General features: G+C 42.3%; 1 protein-coding gene and 1 long non-coding RNA gene across 2 annotated transcripts in view; one reads left to right on the top strand and one right to left on the bottom strand.

The window, feature by feature from the left end:
- Mogat2 (monoacylglycerol O-acyltransferase 2) overlaps nt 1-407 on the bottom strand; it is a 28,318-nt gene extending 27,911 nt beyond the window's left edge. Inside the window, exon 1 of the mRNA XM_042689132.1 lies at nt 254-407. Within this exon, the coding sequence (XP_042545066.1) occupies nt 254-341 (88 nt within the window). The 5' untranslated portion in view covers nt 342-407. The remainder of the gene's footprint in view (nt 1-253) is intronic.
- LOC122115713 lies at nt 384-24,303 on the top strand. The gene is made up of 3 exons (XR_006148834.1): nt 384-394; nt 14,525-14,532; nt 24,201-24,303. It is a non-coding gene; the product is annotated as an uncharacterized LOC122115713 (long non-coding RNA).

The following is a 24,303-nucleotide window of genomic DNA, read 5'->3' on the forward strand; positions in this document are numbered from 1 at the left end:
CTGGAACTTTCCCTGCACCTAGCTGCCTCCTTCCTTGCACTCTCTTTAGTGCCAAGAGAACCTGTAGCCAAAATCCAAGAACACTAAAATCCTCCCAAAGTCACAGGGGACCTCTCAAAAGGCTCTGGGACAGGCTCAGAAAGTCTTCCTGTGGGCAGGAGCTGTGAACACAGCAAAACTCCCTCTAGATTTTTTTTTTCCCACAACCCTGCCATGGCTGCCCTCCCCACGGGCTCATGATCCCTTGTCTTACCCACGACCAAGAAACTGATGACCCACTGTAGAACCGCGAAGGTTTGCAGCCTGCGCTCCCAAGGCACGGACAAAGGTGCAAACTTCATCCTGGTGGCCTGGCTCCCGGGATCACCTCTGGGCTCCAAGTGGTGACAGCCAGGTGGAAAGGGCCACGCCCACGCCACGCCCACCCAAGGTCTTCCTGCTCCGCCTTGGCAGGGTCCAGTTTACCAGAGGAAACCATTAATTCCTCTGTAGGGCCCTGGCCAGAGGAGGAGAAAGAGAAAGACCTGTTCGGCCCTTATCAGTCTTCTTAGGCAATGTCTTATCTGTCAGGAGGCCTAGCTGTGTCAGCTAGAATCTTGCTCTCTGTGCCGTGGGCCAGATGAAACCTCAAGTGTAAAGCAATCTGTCCTCTTTCACCTCAGTGGGTTGGAGCCTGCTCTCCTTCCTCCTTCTCTTTCCTCTTCCCTTTTCCCTCCTCTAATCTGTTTACCACTCCCATCCCGCCTCAGGGTGCCAAATCCTCTATCTCCTACACCCCCTATCCCACTTTCTGCTCACTGGCACAACAAATCTCTGTGTTCCAGTCCTTTCCAGCCTCACCTCCCTTCCATCCTTTTTTATTCCACTTTTAAGATATTGACAGAATATGAGACCTCTCTTGACAGTTTCATCATTGACTACTTCATGTGGCCAAATCCCAGGGCCAGCCATCTCTTATCCTGACCTACTGGCAACTTTAGTCACTATGTTAATCAGACCATTTTTCTCTTTTCCTCTCTCTCTCTTTCTCTCTCCCCCCTCTCTCTCTCCCTCCTCTCCCTCTCTCTCTGTGTCCTGGGCTTCAACTCGGGGCCTGGGTTCTGTCCCTGAGCTTTTTTGCTCAAGGTTCATGCCCTACCACTTGGGCCACAGCTCCACTACAGGCTTTTTTGGTACTTAGATGGAAATAAATGTCCATTGGATTTTCCTGGCCCCACTGCCTTTGATCTCAGCCTCCCGAGTAGCTATGATTACAGTCAACTGGTGCCTAGCTTTGATAGATTGGTGTTTGAATGCAGGGTTAAGGTTCTGTTTGGGTCCAGGGTTTTCTTTTTCTTTTTTGGCTGGTCCTGGGGCTTGAATTCTTGGTCTGGGCACTGTCTGTGAGCTTTTGTGTTCAAGGCTAGTGCTACCATTTGGGCCACAGCTTCACTTCGGCTTTTGGTGGCTAATTGGAGATAAGAGTGTCATGGACTTTTCTGCCCAGACTGGCTTGGAACAGTGATCCTCAGATTTCAGCCTCCTGAATAACTAGGATTGCAAAACTGAGCTACCAGCTTTTGGCTGGGTTCAAAGTTTTCTTTTCATCAGCAGCCTGCTCTGCATTCCATGACTGCAACAGGTTTCCTTTTGATTGGTCCATGAAATCCTCATGCTCAGAAAGCTCATATCCAAGGTATGAGACAATCTAGTGTACAGAAAATGAGAGGAGAGCCAAGTGCTGGTGACTCACACCTGTAATCCCAGCTACTCAGTAGTCTGAGATCTGAGGATTGTAGCTCAAAGCCAACCCCGTGCAGGAAAATCCATGAGGCTTTTATCTCCAATTAAACACCAGTAGTGGTGCTGTGGCTCAAAGTGACAGAGCACTAGCCATGAGCAGAAAAAGCTCACAGCACCCAGGCCTTGAGGTCAAGCCCTATGGCCAACAAAGAAAACAAGAAACAAAGAAAGGAGGCGTTCCGAGCCCCCAATAAACATTTTTAAAGAAAAACAATATAAGAGTCTCACAGACTTTCCTTCTGAGACTGGTTTCAAACTGAGGTCCTCAGATCTCAGACTCCTGAGTAGCTAAGATTACAGGTGTGAGCCACTTGTGCCTGGCTATGGGTCTGGGAAACTGAATATCCTCCTGGCTCCTTGTGCTTCCTCTCTGGTCCTTCCCTCTCCTCCTCTCCTTAGCCCTTCCCTTTCCTCTCTCCTTTCCCTTTCCTTCTCCTCCCTTCCCTGTTCTCCCTTCCTCTCCTTTCCTTTCCCTTCCCTTCCTCCCCTGTTTTCATCCCTGCTCCTCCTCCTTCTTGTTGTAGGGAAGCTATTCAGACCCAGCTCGCTGAAAGTTTGCTTCTCCAAGAACTTGGGGTTCTGATGTAAGTGGAGAAGATAGAGACACTGGATCTCCTGCCACTTCTCTGCCTCCTAACTTCACAGGCTGGAGGATGGAGAGAATGGAGGGGCTAGTTAGAAATCCATGCTGGTTCACTCATGTTAGACTTGGAGCAAGCCATTTGTTTGAGCCTCAACTTCCTCATCCACAAAATGAGGTAAATAATACCAACTCATAATTGCTGTATGGATCAAAATGTAGACCGTCAGCCCAAGTCTTGTAGTCTGTGCCAGCTTGATAAGTAGTTTCCATTTCTTCAGCTATTTCTGGCCCCAAACCTCCTTAGTCACTGAGTTTAATCAAGCCAGTCCTGACTTCCTTCCCCTTTCCACCAACGCACTGGAGAGGACAAGACTATGTGACAAAGGGCTAGGAGGTCTGTTGGACTCAACACTGAGAGCAGCACTGATCACTTTAGGCAAATGATATTGGGGTAATAGTTACACTTAGTCCTCCAGACACAAGTGTTTCTTTTTTCCCCCAGAAAATTTTGTGCCCTCCTCCCTGTCCCCAGTATCTCCTGTGTCCTGTCCTCTTCAGAAGCTCAGGAGGCAGAATGTGGATCCTCTTGGCCACGTTCCAGTCCACAGCCTTGCCCCTCAATATTCAGCAAGTACAAATTGACTGGCCTAAAACTACTTACCTTGACCAGTGCTCTTGACCCTACTATTTAAGCCCAGCAAGAAGACACAACTCTCAAAATAGAAAAAGAAATATTGTCATTACTTAATCGGAACACTCACCATGAAGGATTGACTCAGCAGACCAATTTAATGGTTTGCAGAGAATGCATTTTCCTTCACGGAAAGTGGATAGCTGGTGTCCAGTTTCTATTCAAACCATAGTCATCCTACAAAAGATGGCAAGCCAAGAGCTGGGTGCTGGTGCCTCACACCTGTAATCCTAGCTGAGATCTGAGGATTGTGGTTCAAAGCCAGCCTGGGCAGGAAATTCCCCTTGAGACTCTTACTTCCAATTAACCACCAGAAAGCTGGAAGTGGCACTGTGGCTCAAGTGGTAGAGCACTTGCCTTGAGCTGATGGGCTCAGGGACAGCATCCAGGCCCAGAGTTCAAACTCCATGACCAAACCAAAAAAAAAAAAGATGGCCACCCAAATGTGGTCCCTTTCTTTCCACCAAATTACACATACTGTTCTTGTAACCATGAATGTTACCATCCACCTACCATCTATGTGCACCTGCCATGCATCAGGACTTGTCACAGCGTTGTTATGAAGCTAGTACTGTTTATTACCTCTGTTTTGTTCAGAGAAAAAAAAATGAGGCTAGAAAGGATAGATAAATCATTTCTTCCACGTTATCCATCTGGTAAGAAACAGGGCTGTGTTTCATTTCTCTCCTTTTTTTCCTATGATTACCCTGATCCAGTCCTTCCTTCTCCTTTGTGGATGCCTCTTAATTCCTGGCATATCCTCAAGATTGCATCTTCTATCTATTGGCCAATGTCTAACCATGGTGTCTAGGTGTCCAGGTGTCCAGGGCTTGGCTCATGACTTTCACAAAAGCTCCTGAAATGAATCAGTGAGTGAACTCATGATGCAGACATAGATAAGTGAAAAGAGATGGACTGATAGAAAAGTGGGTATGTGAATAAGTGCATTCGTTGATTATTAAAGGTAACTCCTACATCTGAATTTCTTATCCTCTTCATTTCTCTTAGTATCTCCAAATGCCTATCAGAACTTTGCACTTGCCTCCTTGTCATCACCAAATATTATACTTATACAAATCTGAACTCTGTCCTAGCTGAACCTTTCTCCTGTTTTCTGATAACATTCTTCTCAGTGAACCTTTCACCGGGACTGATTGATTCAGTCAGTCAACCGTGAGTCTCTGTGTGTGTGTGTGTGTGTGTGTGTGTGTGTGTGTGTGTGTGTGTGTGTGTGTCTTTCTTTCTTTTCTTTCTTCCTTCATTCCTTCTTTTTCTCTTTCTCTTTTTCTCTCTCTTACTCTCCCTTCCTTCCTTTTTTCCTTCCTTGTCTCTTTCTCCCTTCTTCCTACCAGCCCATCCTCCCTTTCCTCCTTCATTCCTTCTGTTTTTTGTAAATCTAATTTTAGGGTAAATTTTAGAGTACAGACTGGGAAGATCCTGGAGAAGCAGAACTTTTCAGGCAACAATAGAGCGAAAGTGGAATAGCAAACAATAAGCAAGTTTAAAAAAATGGACAAGACGATTCTAGAAGGGAATAAACAACCCATTGAGGAAGAAGAGTGATGAAAGAACACTGGATAAGATGTCACACTAGATAAGATGTGAAAGGAAGTCTCACTGGAAGATACAAAGCAAGACCTATAAGAAAAGAATGAGGCAGCTCAGTAAAGAACTGAATGGTGACCATGGCAAGGAGAGAAAACAGCAAGTGGGAAAGCTCTGGGTTGAGAAGATCCTGGTGTGCTTCAGGAACACAGAGAGAGGCTTGCAGGCAACTGCAGCACAGTGAACAGCTAGAAACTATGCCAGAGCTGGTTGCTCACAGACATGAGAAATGAGAACAGTATGCAGGGCCGTGTAAAGCATGACATATCTAGATTTTATTCTAGGAGCACTAGAAGAATGACATGACCCTTCTGGGACATACACAGTCCTCAGGTGCTGGGGATTCACAAGTGAGTTATGTCAGGGTCACCAGGGAAGATGACCCTATTTGCAATACCCAGAGCACAGAAAGGAAATACACATATGCTCTTTCATAATGTCACCACAACACAACCCCACTGGCCACCTTGGCAAAAATGACACTAAACAGAAAAGGGTAGATCAAGCTTATTTATGAATATTAAAACAAAACACTTTATTGTTCTGGTAAATAGAACTCTAAAGCACATTAAAAGAACAACACATCACATCCAAATGGGTAGCCTATCAAAAAGGCAAGAAGGTTTTCACATGAATAACTGATGATATTATGTTGACAAATGAAAGTGGAAAAGAACTCACCATCTCTAAAGAGAATGCAAAAACATTTTGTCAATTCATTTTCTATTCTTGATTTTACAGACTTTTCTCAGTCAAAGAGAAGCTGATGGATGCTTTTTTAATATTATAAGCCAAAAGTCAACATCATCCTTAATGATGTTACTGGAAGCTTTCTCATTGATGTCAGGAACAATAACTTGAAAGACAGAGTAGTAAAATTGGATACGATCAAGAAATGAGAGATATAAAATGAGATAGGAGAAAACTGTCATTTATGAGAGCAATAAACTCAAGATATTCTATAATCTACTTAAACTAGAAGTTTAGTATGGTTGCTGAGAAGTGATCAGTACATGAATTAAAAAAACAACAACGGGGGCTGGGAAGTTAGCTCAGTGGTAGAGCGCTTGCCTTGCATGCTTGAGGCCCTGGGTTCGATTCCTCAGCACCACATAAGAAAAAAAGAAAAAAGCCGGAAGTGGCGCTGTGGCTCAAGTGGTAGAGCGCTAGCCTTGAGCTGAAGAGCTGAGGAACAGCGCCCAGGCCCAGAGTTCAGGCCCCTGACCAGACCCAAAACAACAACAACAACAGGGGCTGGGAAGGTGGCTCAGTGGTAGAGTGCTTGTCTCCCAGGCATGAGGCCCTGAGTTCAATTCCTCAGCACCACATAAGTAGAAAAAGCCAAAAGTGGTCTGTGACTCAAGTGGTAGAGAGCTAGCCTTGAGCTGACGAGCTGAGGGACAATGCCCAGGCCCAGAGTTCAGGCCCCACAACCAACAAAAACAAACAAACAAGCCAATGACAATAACTCACCTACCATGTTGTCAGTAATTACATTAGAAACCAGTGGGTGACATTTTTAAAATATGTCATTTCAAAGAAGCACAGAAAAGATGTTCAGCGTCATTAGGCATTTACAGTAGTGAACATAAAACTGTAACGAAGTTCTATAGTTTAGATTTTGAATGTCTCCAATGTTTGTGTGTTGAAGCCTTGATCCTCAGACATGGCACTTCCAGTAGATGGTAAGACCTTAGATGTTGTGGCCTACCAGGAAGAAGTTAACTCATTTAGGGTCTGTTCTCTCTTTTAGCTACATAGCTCTCATGGGGTTAATGGGATCTCATTTGTTACAGGTTTCATGACATGTGACAGGGTTGTTGTCTTGCCATAACCTCAAAGATAAGAAAGCCATCTGACCACAGACAGAAATTTCTCTGATAAAACATTCCTCCTTTTAAGCAGACTATCTCAGGCATTATGTCATATCTCAAAAAAATAGACGAAGCCGGGTACCCGTGGCTCATGCCTGTAATCCTAGCTCCTTAGGAGGCTGAGATCTGAGGATCGTGGTTCAAAGACAGGAAAGTCCATGAGACTTTTCAATAAACCACCAGAGAAACTGGAAGTGGCACTGTAGCTCAAATAGTAGAGCGCTCGCCATGAGCTGAAGACCTGAGGGAAAGCATCCAGGCCCAGAGTTCAAGGACCAAAAAAAAAGTAGATGAGCACAACAAGATTATTAGGGGTAAGATATGGCTAATACCTTATTTCTCATTTACACCAAGTGGCTAACCTAAGAAGCCCAGGGACTTTCAAAGTCTGTCAAAGGTAAGGAGAAACTGGTTAATTGTTTTATAAAAGAGTATAACAATTGACTTGATGATGGAGGTTCATGCCTACAATCATAGCTACTTAGGAAGCTGAGATCTGAAGATCACAGCTCAAAACCATCCCAGATAGGAAGGTCACTGAGACTCTCATCTCCAACAAACTACCAATAAGCAGGAAGTAGAGCTATAGCTCCAGTGGTAGAGCCTAGCCTTGAGCAAAAAAGCTCAGAGACAACACTCAGACCCTGACTGCAAGCCTCAGGACTGACTGACAAAAAAAAAAAAAAAAGGAAGGAAGAAAAAGAGTATAAGCACCCTAGAAATCAGTCTGGCAGTGTCTTAAAATGCGGAACATAGAGCCAGACACTGGTGGCTCACGCCTGTAATCCTAGCTACTCGGGAGGCTGAAATCTGAGGATCATGGTTTGAAGTCAGCCTGTGCAGGAAAGTTTAGGAGATTATTATCTCTAATTAATCTTTTTTTTTTTTAAGGCTTGAAGTAGAGTTGTGGTAGAGTGCTAGCCACAAGCAAAACAGCTCAGGGACAGTGTTCAGGCCTTGAGTTCAATCCTCTTAGGACTGGCATACACCCACACACATACAGACATACATACACACACACACACACATGTTGAACATATTATACAACCCAACGACCCAATGCAACAACTTGGATAGATTTTTTTTTTTTTTTTTGCCAGTCCTGGGGCTTGAAATCAGGACCTGGGCACTGTCCCTGAGCTTCTTTTGCTCAAGGCTAGCACTCTACCACTTGAGTCACAGCACCACTTCCAGCTTTTTCTATTGAGGAATTAAACCCAGGGCTTCATGCATGCTAGGCAAGCATTCTACCACTAAGCCACATTCCCAGCCCTTGGATATCTATCCAAACACTATAAGGAACAAGAAGTATAGAGATGGAGACAAATGAGCAATTGCCTTGGAAACTAGGATAATCATGAAAGGGTGTTGCTTTGAAGGGTGTTCTTTGGTAGTGATGGAACAGTTTTGTACCTTGATTGTGGCTAGGTTAAAACGTCAAAGGATTTTTACGCCAAGATGGAGCAATAAAAGGCATCCAAATAAGATCTGTTTTCCTACTATTTGGTGTTAATGTCAATTTCCTTGTTTTGATAAGGTGCTATAATTAAGATGTAACCATCTGGAAAATCTGGGTGATGGGTATCAGGGACATTTCTGTGATATTTTTGCAATTTGAAAGTTTATAATTATTTAAAAATAAAAGTTAAGAAATGGAAGTGTAGCTCAAGTGGTAGAGTACCAGCCTCGAACAAAAAAGCTAAGTAAGAGTATAAGGCTCTGAGTTAAAACCCAATACCAGAAGAAAAGTTAACAGAAAGTTAACAAGATATCCAATTTCTGGATGGAACTATAACAAATCTTAGTAAGTTAGGTAAGCCAAGACCAGAGAGATAAATGGCACGTGTTCTCTCTGGTATGCAGAAGTTAGATCTAAAATGAACTGATATATGACAAATTACACAGGATTCTAGATACTCACATACAGTGAGACCAAAAAGGATAGCCTTAGCATAGAATCACAAAGGTGCAATACTCAAGCGCCTGTTCATATGTATATAAAACAATACACATACTGAAACAAACTCCAAAGATATGGAAACAAAGATTTTTTCTCAATTAGTTTTTTTTCTTTTTCGGCTGATTCTGAATTCTTTACCTTCTGTGGGAGGGTGGGGGGAAGGCCCAGAATCCAAGGAAAAGGGTGAAAAAATGAAGCAGTGAGCACACTGGACATTGATGAGAGTGAACTATACAGCACGTGGGTAGAGATGGGAGGGAGGACTGGGAGAATATGAGGGAACAGATGACACTGTACGAAAGGAAATGTACTCATTACCTGACGCATGCCTGGGCTGGTGTCAATGCAATTTAATAAAACATTTCATATGCAACTTTTTCCATAAAGAGTTTTCAAAGAATTTCAGAATCAAAGTTGACTCTGAAATTAATATAAAATGATTAAGGGCAAGGCTTCCAATGCAGTGTAAACACCATAGGGGCATAGATGTCTATTTTGATCAGTTTTCCTTTTTTTTATTGTGAAAATACTGTACAGAGGGGTTACAATTACATGGGCAAGATAATGAGTACATTTCTTATCAAGCATAGTAGCCTCCTCCTTTTTTTCCCCTTCCCATCCTCCCCCCAACCCCCCCCACCCAATCCTCCCCGCCCCCCCCCCACCAAAGTTGTAAAGTTCGTTTTCGACATAACGACTCGTACATCTCATTGTTGCAATGGGTCCACCTGTATCCCTATTTAAACGATTTGTTTTTCCCTCTACAAATTATACCGACATCAAATACAGTGAAAGCAGGGATTATACTGTGGGGGAGGGGCATACAAAGCAACAAGAAATAATCTTATAAATGTGTTAGAAACAATTGCATGAAAGAAAAAAAAAACATTTGAATACACATCTTAGGGTTCATTTCCCTAACATCACCTTATCTGACCTTTTCTGCTTGACTCAGACATACACTAGATATTGCAAATAAGGGAAACCATGGGACCTATGTTTCTTTGGCCCTGGCTTACTTCACTTAATATAATTTTTTCCAGGCCTTTCCATTTCCTAACAAATGGGTCAATGTCATTCTTTCTGATGGAGGCATAGAATTCCATTGTGTATATTCACCACATTTTCTTGATCCATTCATCTACTGAGAGGCATCTGGGTTGGTTCCATATCTTAGCTATTTGATCAGTTTTCTATTGTAGAGTATGGACCACTGTCTGTTACCTAGTAGGTATTTAAAAATAATTCTGAGTCAGGTGCCCCTGGCTTATACTTGAAATGCTAGCCACTCAGAAGGCTGAAATCTGAGGATCACAGTTCAAAGTCAGCGTGGGCAGGAAAATCTGTGAGACTGTCTCCAATTAACAGCAAAAAGCCAAAGTAGAGCTGTGGCTGAAATGGTAGAGTGCCAGACTTGTGTGAAAAATGCAAAGGACAGTACTCAAGCTCCAAGTTCAAGCCTCAGTCCTGGTGCAAAGAAAAACAATAATAACTGTGAAAAATGAGTGACAACTTGGAGGGGAAGGAGAAATTGACTCCATCAAACATCAATACCTACGATAAATTGTATCTTTTTTTTTTTTTGTCAGTCCTGGGGCTTGAACTCTGGGCCTGGGCGCTGTCCCTCAGCTCTTCAGCTCAAGGCGAGCACTCTACCACTTGAGCTACAGCGCCACTTCCGGTTTTCTGGTGGTTTATTGGAGATAGGAGTCTCACGGTCTTTCCTGCCCGGGCTGGCTTTGAACCGCGATCCTCAGATCTCAGCCTCCTGAGTAGGTAGGATTACAGGCATGAGCCACCAGCACCCGGCTAAATTGTATCTTTTACACAGAAGAATAAAAAAAGTAGACAAGTAAAACAGAGCATAAAGTTTAGAAATAGATCCTTCCCAAAACATAGGTACTATGTGTTAGAGAAAAGTATTATTAATGTGATGAAAGCATAGAGTATTCAAATGCTTAAAAACAAAAACAAAAACTTGTCTCAGGATTTGATTCATGCTCCAACCACACATAAGTAATCTAGCCAAAGTTGGATTGTCTTCTCTCATAAAAAGCATCACAAAAATGAACAAAAGAAGGAAAAGATCAAAACAAACAAGCACAGCTCCAGAAGGCTGGGCAGCATTCTCAGGGGCACGAACGAACGTTCTAGATTCATTCTGTCTGTTCCTCCTCCAATCCTTAGGTTACAGTTTCTGTTCCTAAACTCATCATCTCACAGTGGCAAAAGAAGGATTCATCTCTAGCTAATCTCTAGTTTTCAGAAAATATTTGGAACATGGTTTTTTTTGTTTTTTTTTTAGGGGGGGGTCTAGTCGTGGGGCTTGAACTCTGGGCCTGGGCGCTGTCCCTCAGCTCTTCAGCTCAAGGCTAGCGCTCTACCACTTGAGCCACAGCGCCACTTCCGGCTTTTTTCTTTTTGCTTATGTGGTGCTGAGGAATCGAACCCAGGGCCTCATGCATGCAAGGCAAGCGCTCTACCACTGAGCCACCTTCCCAGCCCTGGAACATATTTTTATAAGATGTAAAAAATACTAATGAAACTAGTTGATAATATGACTACATTACAATTTCACATGTCTCTGTGTCAAAGATACTATAAGCAGGGTTAAAAGGTAAGCTGCAGCCTGAGAGATGATTTTATTTACAATGCTATGACCATAGATGATTAATACACAGCTACATATAGAACTCTGTAAAATCATATTTAAATGTAATGAAATGGGCTTAGGATATTAATAGGCAAAACTAGGCAATCAATGTGTAAAAAGATGAAGTAACGTCTGTTTTGCAACAGTAATGACAGATAGTGGTTGGTGAGGATATTAAGAAATAGAAATTTCACATAACCACACATAGAAGTCCAACTTGGTGAAAACACTGTGGAGAAATTTGTTCCTCATATATTCAAACAGTCTATGATATAGATATTTCACTTCTGGATTAGCAAGGTTAATTGCTCTCATGTAGACAATAGAGACACACGTATACACATATACAATACAATATAATCATGTGCCATGTAATGATGTTTGGCCAACAATAGACTATACAACAATGCCTTATCATATAGCTAAGTATGCTATATATTATATATCATTTAGATTTGTGTAAGTACACTCTTTGATGTTTTTTGTTTTTGTCTGAGACTGGGACTAGAACTCAGTTCCTGATGCTTTTGCTCAGTGGCTGGCACTATACCAACTGAGCCATGCCTCTAACTCCTCGTTAATATTTTTTTTGTGTGTGCATACTGGTTCTGGTGCTTCAACTCAGGTCTTGGGCACTGTCCCTAACCTTCTTTTGCTCAAGACTAGTGCTCTACCACTTTGAACCACAGCTCTACTTATTTTTTTTTTCTGTGATTAATTGGAGATAAGAGTCACATGGAGCTGGGCGCTGGTGGCTCACGCCTGTAATCCTAGCTACTCAGGAGGCTGAGATCTGAGGATCGCGGTTCAAAGACAGCCCGGGCAGGAGAGACCATGAGACTCCTATCTCCAATAAACCACCAGAAAACCGGAAGTGGCGCTGTAGCTCAAGTGGTAGAGCGCTTGCCTTGAGCTGAAGAGCTGAGGGACAAGCGCCCAGGCCCAGAGTTCAAGCCCCACGACCGACAAAAAAAAAAAAAAAGAGTCACATGGACTTTCTTGCCTGGGCTAGCTTTGAACCATGATCCTCAGATCTCAGCCTTCTCAGTAGATAGGAATACAGGCATGAGTCACTGGTACCCAGCTTCTCTTTGATGTTTTTACAACAAAAATCATTAATGACACATTTTTTAGAATGAATTCTTGTCATTAAGCGATGATTGATTGTCTGTGTGTGTGTGTGTGTGTGTATGTGCCATATATCAGACTTCTAAAGTACAATTAAAGTAGCTGAGCCAGGTCTGGTTAGACTTAAGGATAAACCTCAAATTCCCACTAATGAGCAGAAGAGACATGTGGTATATGCTTCTAAAAGCACAATAGCATTCAGGAAAAAAAATGTTCCATACACAAAGAGCATGTGTCTGTTACAGGTTTGTTTAAACGGCTTGGGATACAGAGCATCTTCCTGCATTTTTCATTATAATCAAAGGTTTGATTTGGTGATAGGGATTTCAATTAGTGCTATATTCAGTTTAAAATATTTTTTAAAATGTTTAATTGTTGTTTAAGATTTTTCTTTTCCAGGTTCTCTGTAGCAATTACAGGCAGGCCCACAGAGAAGAAAATGATTTTTACAAGTTTGTCAGATGTAACTTTGGCTTTTAATAAGTTCCAGGTAAGATAATGTTCAGGGAATATTTCTACTGATCTCCTTGTTGCTTCATTTGGCAAAAAGGAGATGTTTGACAAAGACTCATTGAACTAAGGACTGCAGTTTGAAGCCAGCCAGCCTGGGCAGAAAGGTCTCTGTGAAACTCATCTCTAATTAACCAGAAGAGCGCTGGAGGAAGCAGGAATGTAGAGCTATGACTCTGCAATTTAATAAAATATTTCATGAAACATTTTCCATAAAGAGTTTTCAAATAATTTCAGAGTCATGGTTGACTCTGAAATTAATATAAAATGATTAAGGAAGGCTTCCAAGGCAAACACCATAGGGGCATAGATGTCTCTCCAGCTCTACAGAGCTAGAGAGCTCAGGGACAGCACTCAGGCCCTGAGTTCAAGTCCAGTAACCAACCAAGGGAAATGCCAATGGGGTATTATTCCAGCATGGAAAAGACACTCCTGGCTTGTGCTGGCAGTGACAGGTATCTAGCAGCAGTTAAAAGATACTGCTCAGATGACAGAAATGTTGTCAGATCCTGGAGTCACTTGTGCTTGGACTCTTCAAAATTAATCCAAGCCAGAAGATCATAAGAAAATAGTTTACAAGCATGCTTATCTAATACCCAGGTCTGTCTGCTTCGTAACTGAGCAGGAACTTATACCCTTGCCTGTTAGTCATCTGTTATAGTGGGTAGACAAAAGCTAAGGTTGTCAAATGGAGGATAAAATGCCAGCCCCCAGTATCTGCTCAAAGCCCTAGTTGACAGTAAATTTTGGGCTTGCATTAGCCACATAAATTCATCTGTTCAGGAAAGGAAGTTTGTGGACCTGAGATTGTTCCCTATTAGGAGCTGTCTGGGAACCTTCACAGGTAGCTATTATGCATTGTAATCTGACCTGTTGCAAAAGGTCAGATTCCCCAGGCAGTCAGGAAAATGCTTTCACAAACCTGATTGCTAAACAAGCTACAAAAGTCTATGCAGTTGTTAAAAGTTAAAATATTGTACATACTTTGTAGTCTGGGGTAAATATGGCTCCTAATGACATCTGATCCTGGAAACTCCTTGGTAAACTAGGCTAAGGTTTTAGGCTTCTGGCTAGGCAGGATCAAACCTCTCCAGCTTGAAGAGGATACAGAAGAAGGATCTTTGCCCATCAACTCCCCTTAAGATCTAAGGACCAAAGTCATTAAAAATAAGACAAAGTAGGAAAAAAAAGAAACATGAGAAACAGTGGTAACAATTGTGCAAGTGTAGAAAGTGTAGATGGTTGCAGTCTCAAGCCCTCTATGTCTGCCAAAAAATAGAAAAGTCCTAGCCTTATTAAAAATTCTGGTTAATGAAAGTTGTCACCCTGGTAAATTATCCAGGAGCCACTGCCTAAGTTGTCCAAAACAAAAACATGAAAACAATGGGGTACCAGTCTGCAAAGCCGGTGTACTCAGGGAAAGCAACCAGGAAACTACTGGGTGATTTTATGAAAGTCAGCCTCGCACCTTAGGTTAAGTTAAAAATGCTTCCTTAGGGCTGGGAAGGTGGCTCAGCGGTAGAGCACTTGCCTTGCATGCATGAGGCTCTGGGTTTGATTCCTCAGCACCACATAAGCAGAAAAGGCCAGAAGTGGTGCTGTGGCTCAAGTGGTAGAGTGCTAGCCTTGAGCTGAAGAGTTGAGGGACAGCGCCCAGGCCCAGAGTTTAGGCCCCATGACTGAAAAAAAAAGAAAAAGTTTCCTTAACCAGTCTGTGTAGAACTTGCAGGCAGCCCAGCAGGAAGTGTGCAATAACTTCCTGAGAGATGCTGAGATATACTGCTACACACTATTATGACCCAGCCCAATTCACCCCATTCCTTCCAATCTGGAGATTCCATTTGGGTTAAAAAGTTCATCAAGGATAGCCAGCAGCCTTCTAAAATGGACTCTATATCATCATCTTGACCACCCCTGTGGTAGTAAAGGTCAATAGCATCCCAACATGGCTACACTATTCCTGGCTCAAGAAGGAGAGAATGGAATGGAAAGCTCAAAGCTCCCAGGACTGCTTAAAGCTAAGATTTTTGCACATGTCTTAATTTTTGTCTTTGGGACTGCACTAGTATCTGGAAACTCTCATGAACCAGTAAGATGAGAACTCAGGAATGGCATTACTACAGAGGTCCTTACAATTCAAATTCAGGGTGGGGAAGAAGTATCCCTAAGTATAGATTTATGCTCCCGTTTCAGAGACATCATCTACAAAGGCCCTGGAAAGGCTGTGGAAGGGGGTCACTTAAAAGGAGGGTATGTGCCTGTAACAACTAGAGGCTGTGGATGTGAAAAATTACATGAGGAAGGATTACAAATTGTAGGAATATATGTATGTTAAGGTACAGGAAAGTCAGCCATACATGTTTAAGCTCAGATGAATTTTCTGCACATGCTGGGGATGTGAAAATATCTCCACCATTGAGAGGGAACCATGAAGATGGAGACATCAATCTATGTTTTAGACAGACTTCCATTCCCTCCTCCTGTAAGGTGAGTGCTTGCAACCCAGTACAGTTTAAGCCCAAGATCAAATATAACAGCGACAACTGGGACACAGAGGAAAAATGGGGCATAGGACTGTATGTAACAGAAAAGAATCTGGGTACTCTACTCACTATTCAAAGAAAATACCAGGGTAGCCCGAGGAGGACTACTCAGCTGGAGCTAGGGGAAGGTTGCTGGCTATTTTAAAATTCAAAACTCTCTTACTATATTGGGCTTGGTCTTATCAATTCACTATATAAGACCAGGGATTCTAGCCACTGTCAATGGCATCAGCCTCAACTAATTCTGGGAGATGTGCAGGGAACTGGGACTTGCCTACTGTCACCCAATTACCCCGTTTAGTGCTCCCCCAGGCTTCAGTTTGCAATAATACAATTGTAATAAAACAGTAGTTTTGAAGTATTCTACCAAGGTATTCTAACCATACCTGGTTTACCTATACAAATGGGCTGACCAGGTATGCCTCCTCTTCTATGTTTAAAGGCACACCTCAATTATGCATTCTAGTGCATCTACCCTCCATCTTGCTTATCCTAGAAGAAGAGAGTTCATCTCCTGGTACCAGTACTAGTGGGACTGGGAGTTTCAGGGTCAACTGTAGATGGAACTGCTGTGTTAGTAAAAGGGGACACCAACTTGTGGGAAATGTCCATTCCAATAGACACTGACCTTTGCCATCTAGAAAACTCCATCTCATGACTTGAGAGCCAAGTAGATTCCCTAGTTGAAATGGTCCTGCAGAAACCAAGGGGCCTGCACCTACTCTATCTCCAACAAAAGGGCCTATGTGACTCTGGGAGAAAATTGTTGCTTCTATGCACACAGTTTGGGGGTCATAAGAGATAGTCTGTCTCTAGTGAGAAAGAACATCAAACTACAAAGGGAAAAAGACAGGCAAGAGAAAGGATGGTTCCAAAATTTGTTCGATTGGTCTCCTTGGATAACTCATCTCAGCCATTGCAAGTCCACTCGCTATTATTGCTGGTCACCACGGTTGGGCCTTGTGTAATAAATTGGATTGCTGGAACTGTTCATAAGAAAATTAGCTCTAGGGGCTGGGAAGGTGACCCAGTGGTAGAGTGCTTGCCTTGCATGCATGAGGCCCTGAGTTTGATTCCTCAGCACCACATAAGCAGAAAAATCTGGAAGTGGTGCTGTGGCTCAAGTGGTAGAGCACTATCCTTGAGCTGAAGAGCTGAGGGACAGTGCCCAGGCCCAGAGTTCAGGCCCCATGACAAAAAAGAAAGAAAGAAAGAAAGAAAAGAAAAGAAAATTAGCTCTATCAAACCCTTCATGGTCAGACAGACCTATACTGAAATTCCCAAAAACATAGATGGCGAAAATGAATCAATGATTTAATTTATGCATAAAACCAGTAGGGATTGAAGTAGGTTATGCCCTGAAGCATGTAGGTTATGCCCAGAAATAACGCCACTTTGTCACCCAAAAGAAAAAGGCCCCTGATCCCCAGAGCTTGGTTTGCTTAGCAGTTCTGAAAAAAACTGCAAAAATTGTTCCAACCCAGTATTCTGGGAAGTAAGTTTAAATTTACTAATAATGCTCAGTTTTGCTTCTATCTAAGCCTTGCAAAACAAAAATAACCTGTACTTGTTTATCAAAAGGGATATTTTTTTTTCCTTTAAAAGACTAGCTCCTAGCTGTCTTGGGGCTGCATGATTTGGGAAGCCTATACCCCCGTGCAGCCACCAGTCTTTGTAATAAGTACTCCTATAATTTGGCTTATTAATTGTGGCATCCTTTGTTTTCTTGCAGGTTGGGTTACAGCATTTTAATCTCATTAGATTTCATTCCCAATTGCCCAATCCTTTGTCCCAGGGCAATAAGTTTGTTGATCAGAAGTGTTCCCTCTATTAAAACAGACAATACTCCTGCCTATACTAGTACTAAATTGCAAACGTTCCTAAATAAATGGCAAATTAAACATATTGCAGGAATCCCTTACAATCCACAAGGACAAACCATTGTGGAGTGCAGTAACTTTACACTTTTTATTATTTAATAATAAAAGGGGGCATAGGTGTAAATCACTGGACCCCTCAAAGAACAGATAGCAATGGTATTATATACCCTTAATTTTGAAACTTTGAATTTTCCATCCAATACTTCAGCAGCAGATAAACATCGGAAAGACATGAAAAAATTCCAGCCTATATGGCGGAAGGATGAAAACTGAAAACCTGGAACTATCGAAGTATGGGGTCGTGGTTATGCTTGTGTGTCCACAGGGTCTGCAGATATCTGGGTACCAGCCAGGAAACTAAAAGTCAGAAATGAAGATAAGATTATCGAACATTGCTGGAACTTCAGAAACAGCAGCGGACTGCAGAATACAAATGCAGAAAACTCCCACAGTGCCAGAGCTGACAGAGACAAGGACCAGAGACAAGGTACCGTGACACCCAGACCTGGAGAGCTCCCACTGCCCCACTGCTCAGCCCGCAGCGATGGAGTGTGGTAGCAGCCCCGCAAACCGGCGAGCTGCCGCACACAGCACCGCCGGACAGCCCAGGATCAGTGAGGACCCCGCTGGGGACATCCAACCCCCCCCCCCCACGGGAGACCAGCGCTGGCAGTGACCCACAGAGCCTGACCCGGACCCCTCCCTCTCCTGTCCAAGAAGGAAAACCCCACCTGCTGGCTTCCAGTGGGAGGCCACAGGGACTCACACTTGGCGGGTGCTAGGACCCTGCTGTCCCCCACAATACTGGCTAATGGGGGAGAGCACGTGTGTGCAGCTGGCCTGAGGATCGGAATCCACGCACCTGTGGGGACTGGTCCTCTCAGCCCAGCCTCCCTGACAGACAGGTCAGCAGCTGGCTGAGGGCTCGCCTGCTGGGAACCGCGGTGCGCATGCGCCAGGCTTTGCCAAACGAGTGCGAGTGCGCTTGCGTGTCAGACCTGGTCAGGAAGCACGAATTGCGGGAATGGGCTGGCTTCTGACAGCACCCCCCTGTTGGGTGGCGCTGGCCTCTGTAGGGAGCCGCAGGACCCGCCCTCCCCTGACTGGAACCGCAAATTGTGTGAGTGTGCCCGCAATGGATGGAGCGCCTAAGGCAGACCAAGCGCCAGCCACTGGGGGTCGGGGGAGAGAAACAACCCCGGACCAAGGCACAAAAACAATCTGTGCACCTGTGGGGAGCCCAGCCCTTCTAAAGCCAACACCCTATACCGGAAGCCCGAGTCTAACCTTCCCAGTCCCTGCTGCAGTCCGGACAGAGTGCCTTTCAGCTAGCCCGGGCTAAGGGTGTGCACAAGCACCAGCCGACCTGGGGACCCAGCTTGGGTGGGGCCACCCAGTGTGAACCAGCCCGGGGCCAAGTAAAGGCTGCAGGCAGAGCTTGGTCCATGACCCTGTCAATCCCTGAACCCAAATGGGTAAATCACAGTGAAAGATTACAAGATTCATGAACAGTCAAGACAACATACCAAATCCAAAAAACAGCAGCAATCCAGGAAAAAACGCCACTGAGAGTGAAGAAGAAATGGAGGACAGTATATGGGCTTAGGTTTTGTAACCAATAAAAAAAAAGTGGCTATCAAATAAGATAAAAAGAAAAAGAAGAAGTAGAGGACAAAAGAACAATTAAACATGTGATGACAGAATTGGCCAAAGAAATAAAAGAGGATATGCAAAAGCAATTTCAAGAATACAAAGAAGAAATATCGAAGGAGTTCCAAGACGTCAAAAAAGAGATGCAGACAAAAATAGATATGGGGTCTGGGAAGGTGGCTCAGTCGTAGAGTGCTTGCCTTGCATGCATGAGGCCCTAGGTTCGATTCCTCAGCACCACATAAGCAAAAAGAAAAAAGCCAGAAGTGGTGCTGTGGCTCAAGTGGTAGAGCGCTAGCCTTGAGCTGAAGAGTTGAGGGACAGTGCCCAGGTCCAGAGTTCAGGCCCCATGACCGGACCCCTCCCCCCAAAAAATAGATATGGTATATACTCCATTAACAGATGGAATTAACACTTTGAGAACCAATATAGGAACCATAAATGGTTCATTTTCCGCAATGCAAGCCACAATGGAAGCCATAGGTAACAGAATAAGTGAGAGATAGAAAATAGAATATCAGGAGGTGAGGATAAAACAGAGGAGCAGAAAGTCATTGGTATGGGGAAAAAAACCACTCCAAATTTACCAAAAGGAAGTCCAAGAATTGACACACAAAGCCAAGAAATCCAATCTATTTATAACTGGGATCAGTGAAGGGGAGGTAGAGGGATGCAACATTTATTCAATAAGATTATCACAGAAAATGTCTCCCGTCTTGAGAGAAAATCTTACCAACATAACAGAAGCATACAGAACACCTAGTAGACAGGATGCTAGAAGAAACACTTCTAGACACATTATAGTAAAAACATTAGACTTGAATGGCAAGGAGCTGATCTTAAATGCTGCAAAATTAAAGAAGGAGCTATATTACAATGAAAAGAATATCAGAATCACTGCGGAACTCTCCACACAAACTCTGAATGCAAGAAGAGCCTGGAAAGATACTATCCAAGCCCTGAAGATCAACAACTGCCAACCAGACTGGTATACCCAGTGAAGCAAGCATTTACATTTGAAAACGAAAATCTTTCATGACAAAGAAAAATTAAAGGAATTTGTGAACACTAAACCAGCATTACAAAAAAATATTAAAAGGAGGAATACAATTGGAAGAAAACAATCAAGATCAGGGCACCACATCAAGTAGAAATCACTAGAAGATCAATTAGTAAGCACAGGAAAAGGAAAGAAGCAAAATATAGGAAAGCAAGAAAATGGCAGGAAACACAACACATCTCTCTATAATAACCCTAAACATTATGGACTCAACTCTCTGATCAAAAGAAAAAGAACTGCAGATTGGATCAGAAAACAAGATCCATCCATTTGTTGTCTCCAAGAGACCCATCTCATAGCCAAAGATAAAAACAAACTCAGAGTCAAGGGATGGAAAAAGATCTTCCATGCAAATGCACCCAGCAAGAAGGCAGGAATAGCCATACTGATTTCTGACAAGGTAGACTGCTCATTGAAATCAGCACAAAAAGTCAAAGAAGGTCATTACATATTAATACTGGAAACAATCCATGAAAAGGAAATCACAGTCATCAATTTATATACAATGGAGCACCTAAATATGTTAAACAAATACTCTCAGACTTACAAAACAAGATAGACCCAATAGTAGCAGATTTTAATACTCCACTTTTACCAAAGGCTGTACAGGTCAACCAAACAGATTAGCAAAGAAGCCTCTGAACTAAATGACACCATATCCCAAATGGGCTGGATAGACATCTACAGAGTTTTCCTCCCAACAATGACCCAATACACATTCTTCTCAGCAGCCTATAGAACATTCTCCAAAATAGATCATATCATAGTTCACACAAAGAACCTAAGAAAATACAAGAGGATTGACATAATCCCTTGTATCCTATCCGACTATAGTGGAATCAAACTAGGTCGTAACAACAAAGCATACTGCAGAAATTACTCAAATACAAGGAGGCTGAACAGCATGCTGCTGAATAACGACTAGGTCACAGAACAAATTTAAAGAAGAAATTAGAAATTTCCTACAATTCAATGAAAGTGAAAATACATCACAATGTAATGTCTGGGAAGCAAAGCAAAGCAAAAAAAGCACAGCAAAGCAGTGCTGGGGGGAAAGTTCATAGCCCTTAGTGCACACATTAAGAAAACAGAAGCAGCTGAAGTAAATAATCTCATGATGCAATTAAAACTACTAGAAAACAAAACAAAAATAAATCTAAAGCTACTAGACAGAGAGATAACAAAGATTAGGGCAGAAATCAACAAGATGGAAATTTTAAAACTATATATAAAATTAATGAAGCAAAAGCTGTTTTTTTTAAATTAATAAACATGACAGACCTCTTGCAAGATTAAAGAAAAAAAGAGAGAAGACTCAAACTAATAAGATCAGGAATGCCACAGGAAAATTTACAACAAACATCCAAGATATCCAAACAATCATAAAGAACTATTTCTAAAATCTATTCTCACTAAAGAAGGAAAACCTGGCAGAAATGGAAACTGAACCAAGAAGAGATAAATCAACTAAATAAACCAATAACATGCAATGAGATAGAGGAAGTAATCAGAAGTCCCCCAACAAGGAAAAGCCCAAGCCCAGATGGATTCACCATTGAATTCTATAAGACTTTTAAAGAGGAACTAATACCAATACTCCTCATACATTTCAGTATAATAGAAGCAAAGCTAGCAATCCAAAACTCATTTTATGAAGCCAGTATCATACTCATCCCCAAACCAGGTAAGGATGTAAGGATCCAACATTAAAAGAGAACTACACAGCAATCTCTCTGATGAACACAGATGCAAAGCTCCTCAATGAAATATTAGTTAACAGAATCTAGAAACAATTTTTTTTTTTTTGGTCTGTCATGGGGCTTGAACTCTGGGCTTGGGCGCCGCCCCTGCGTTCTTAAGCTCAAGGCAAGTGCTCTACCACTTGAGCCACAGCACCACTTCTGGTTTTCTAGTGGTATATTGGAGATAAGAGTCTCATGGACTTTCCTTGCCTAGGCTGGCTTTGAACCGTGATCCTCAGATCTCAGCCACCCGAGTAGCTAGGATTACAGGTGTGAGCCACCAGCACCCGGCTTAGAAACAAATTTTTAAATATCATACATTATGACCAAGTAGGCTTCATCCCACAGATACAAGTCTGGTTTAACATATGGAAATCAGTAAATGTAATTCACCATGTTAACAGCGCCAAGGTCAAGCACCACATGATCATTTCAATTGATGGAGAAAACGCCTTTGACAGAATGCAACACCCATTCATATTAAAAGCTCTGGAGACCCTCCCCCACAGTATAACCCCTGCTTTCACTGTATTTGATGTCGGTATAATTTGTGGAGGGGAAGGGGAAAAACAAATCGTTTAAATAGGGATACAGGTGGACCCATTGCAACAATGAGATGTACAAGTTGTTATGTCGAAAATGAACTTTACAACTTTGGTGGGGTGGAGGGAGCAGGGAGGATTGGGTGGCGGGGCAGGGGGAGGATGGGAAGGGATGGGAAGGGGAAACAAAGGAGGAGGCTACAATGCTTGATAAGAAATGTACTCATTATCTTACCCATGTAATTGTAACCCCTCTGTATTTTCACAATAAAAAATTTTTTTAAAAAGCTCTGGAGAAACTAGGAATAGAAGGAACATTCCTTAAAACAATAAAAAGTCATATACAACAGATCAACAGACAATATTGTACTAAATAGGAAAAAACTAAAACCATTTCCACTAAAATCAGGAACAAGGAGAGGATACTCACTCTCTCTCTACTCCTCTTCTACATAGTCCTAGAATTCTTAGCCAGAGCAATAAGGCAAGAAAAGGACATTAAAGGGATCCACATAGGGAAAGAATAAATTAAACTATCCCTATTTGCAGATGACATGCTCTTATACCTGAACAACCCTCCAAACTCCACTTCCAAACTCCTACAACTAATAAACCACTTCAGCAAAGTAGCAGGATACAAAATTAATCCACAGAAATCAGTAGCCTTTCTGTACACCATAGGTGTACAAGCAGAAAGGAAAATCACAAAAACAACCCCGTTTGCAATAGCCTCAAAAGGAATAAAATATCTAGGAATTAATCTAACCAAAGATGTAAAGGATCTATTTAGTGAAAACTATAAAAATCTAAAGAAAGAAACCAAAGAGGACAACAGGAAATGGAAAGACTTTCCATGTTCATGGATAGGTAGAAGTTATATTGTGAAAATGGCCATACTACAAAAATGATATACAAATTCAATGCAATCTCCATCAAAATCTCAATGACGTTCTTTACTGAAATAGAGAAAACAATCCAAAACTTCATATGGAACAACAAAAGACCTAAAATAGCCAAAGCAATTCTAGGCAAAAGAAACAATGTAGGAGGGATCACGATACCAGATTTCAAGCTCTACTATAGAGCCATAATAACAAAAATAACTTGGTATTGGTACAAAAATAGACCTGAAGATCAATGAAACAGATTAGAAAACCCAGAAATAAAACCACATACTTACAGTCAGCTGATATTCAACAAAGGAACCAAAGACATACAGTGGAAAAAACATAGCCTCTTCAACTATTGGTGCTGGGAAAACTGCAGCCACATGCAGAAAACTAAAAATGGATCCCCGCCTGTCACAATGCACTAACATCAACTCAAAATGGATTAAAGACCTCAACATCAGACCAAAAACTCTGAAACTACGGCAAGACAGAGTAGGAGAAACACTAGAACTTATACGCACAGCAGGAACTTCCTGAATAGAGTTCCAGTGGCACAACAGATAGGAGAGAGACTCGACAAATGGGACTACATTAAAATAAAAGTTTCTGCACAGCTAAAGACATAGCTAATTAAACTAGAAAGACAGCCAACCAGTTGGGAAAAGATCTTTACTAGCAATACATCAAACAAAGACCTAATATACAATATATACAAGGAGCTCAAGAAACTAATCAGTCCCAAATCTAATAAACTAATCACTAAATGGTCAAGAGAGCTAAAGAGAGACTTCTCAGAAGAAGGGGTAAAAATGGCAAAGAAACACCTGAGGAAATGTTCATCATCCCTGTCTGTAAAGGAAATGGAAATAAAAACCATCCTGAGATACCACCTTACCCCAGTCAGAATGGCCTACATTCTGAATTCAGACAACCAATGCTGGCAGAGATGTGGAGAAAAAGGAACTCTACTGCACTGCTGGTGGGAATATAAACTAATACAACCACTCTGGAAAGCAGTCTAGAGGTTCCTCAGAAAGCTAAATAAAGACCTTCTCTATTACCCAGCCATATCATTCCTAGGCATCTATCCTGAGCAACTGGAATCAGGATACAAGGACGCATGCACTTCCATGTTCATTACTGCACTGTTCACAATAGCCAAGATATGGAAACAACCCAGATGCCCCACTACAGATGAATTGATCCAAAA

The sequence above is a fragment of the Dipodomys spectabilis genome, unplaced genomic scaffold, assembly GCF_019054845.1.
Source record: "Dipodomys spectabilis isolate Male_0828 unplaced genomic scaffold, ASM1905484v1 ptg000003l, whole genome shotgun sequence".
NCBI lineage: Eukaryota > Metazoa > Chordata > Mammalia > Rodentia > Heteromyidae > Dipodomys > Dipodomys spectabilis.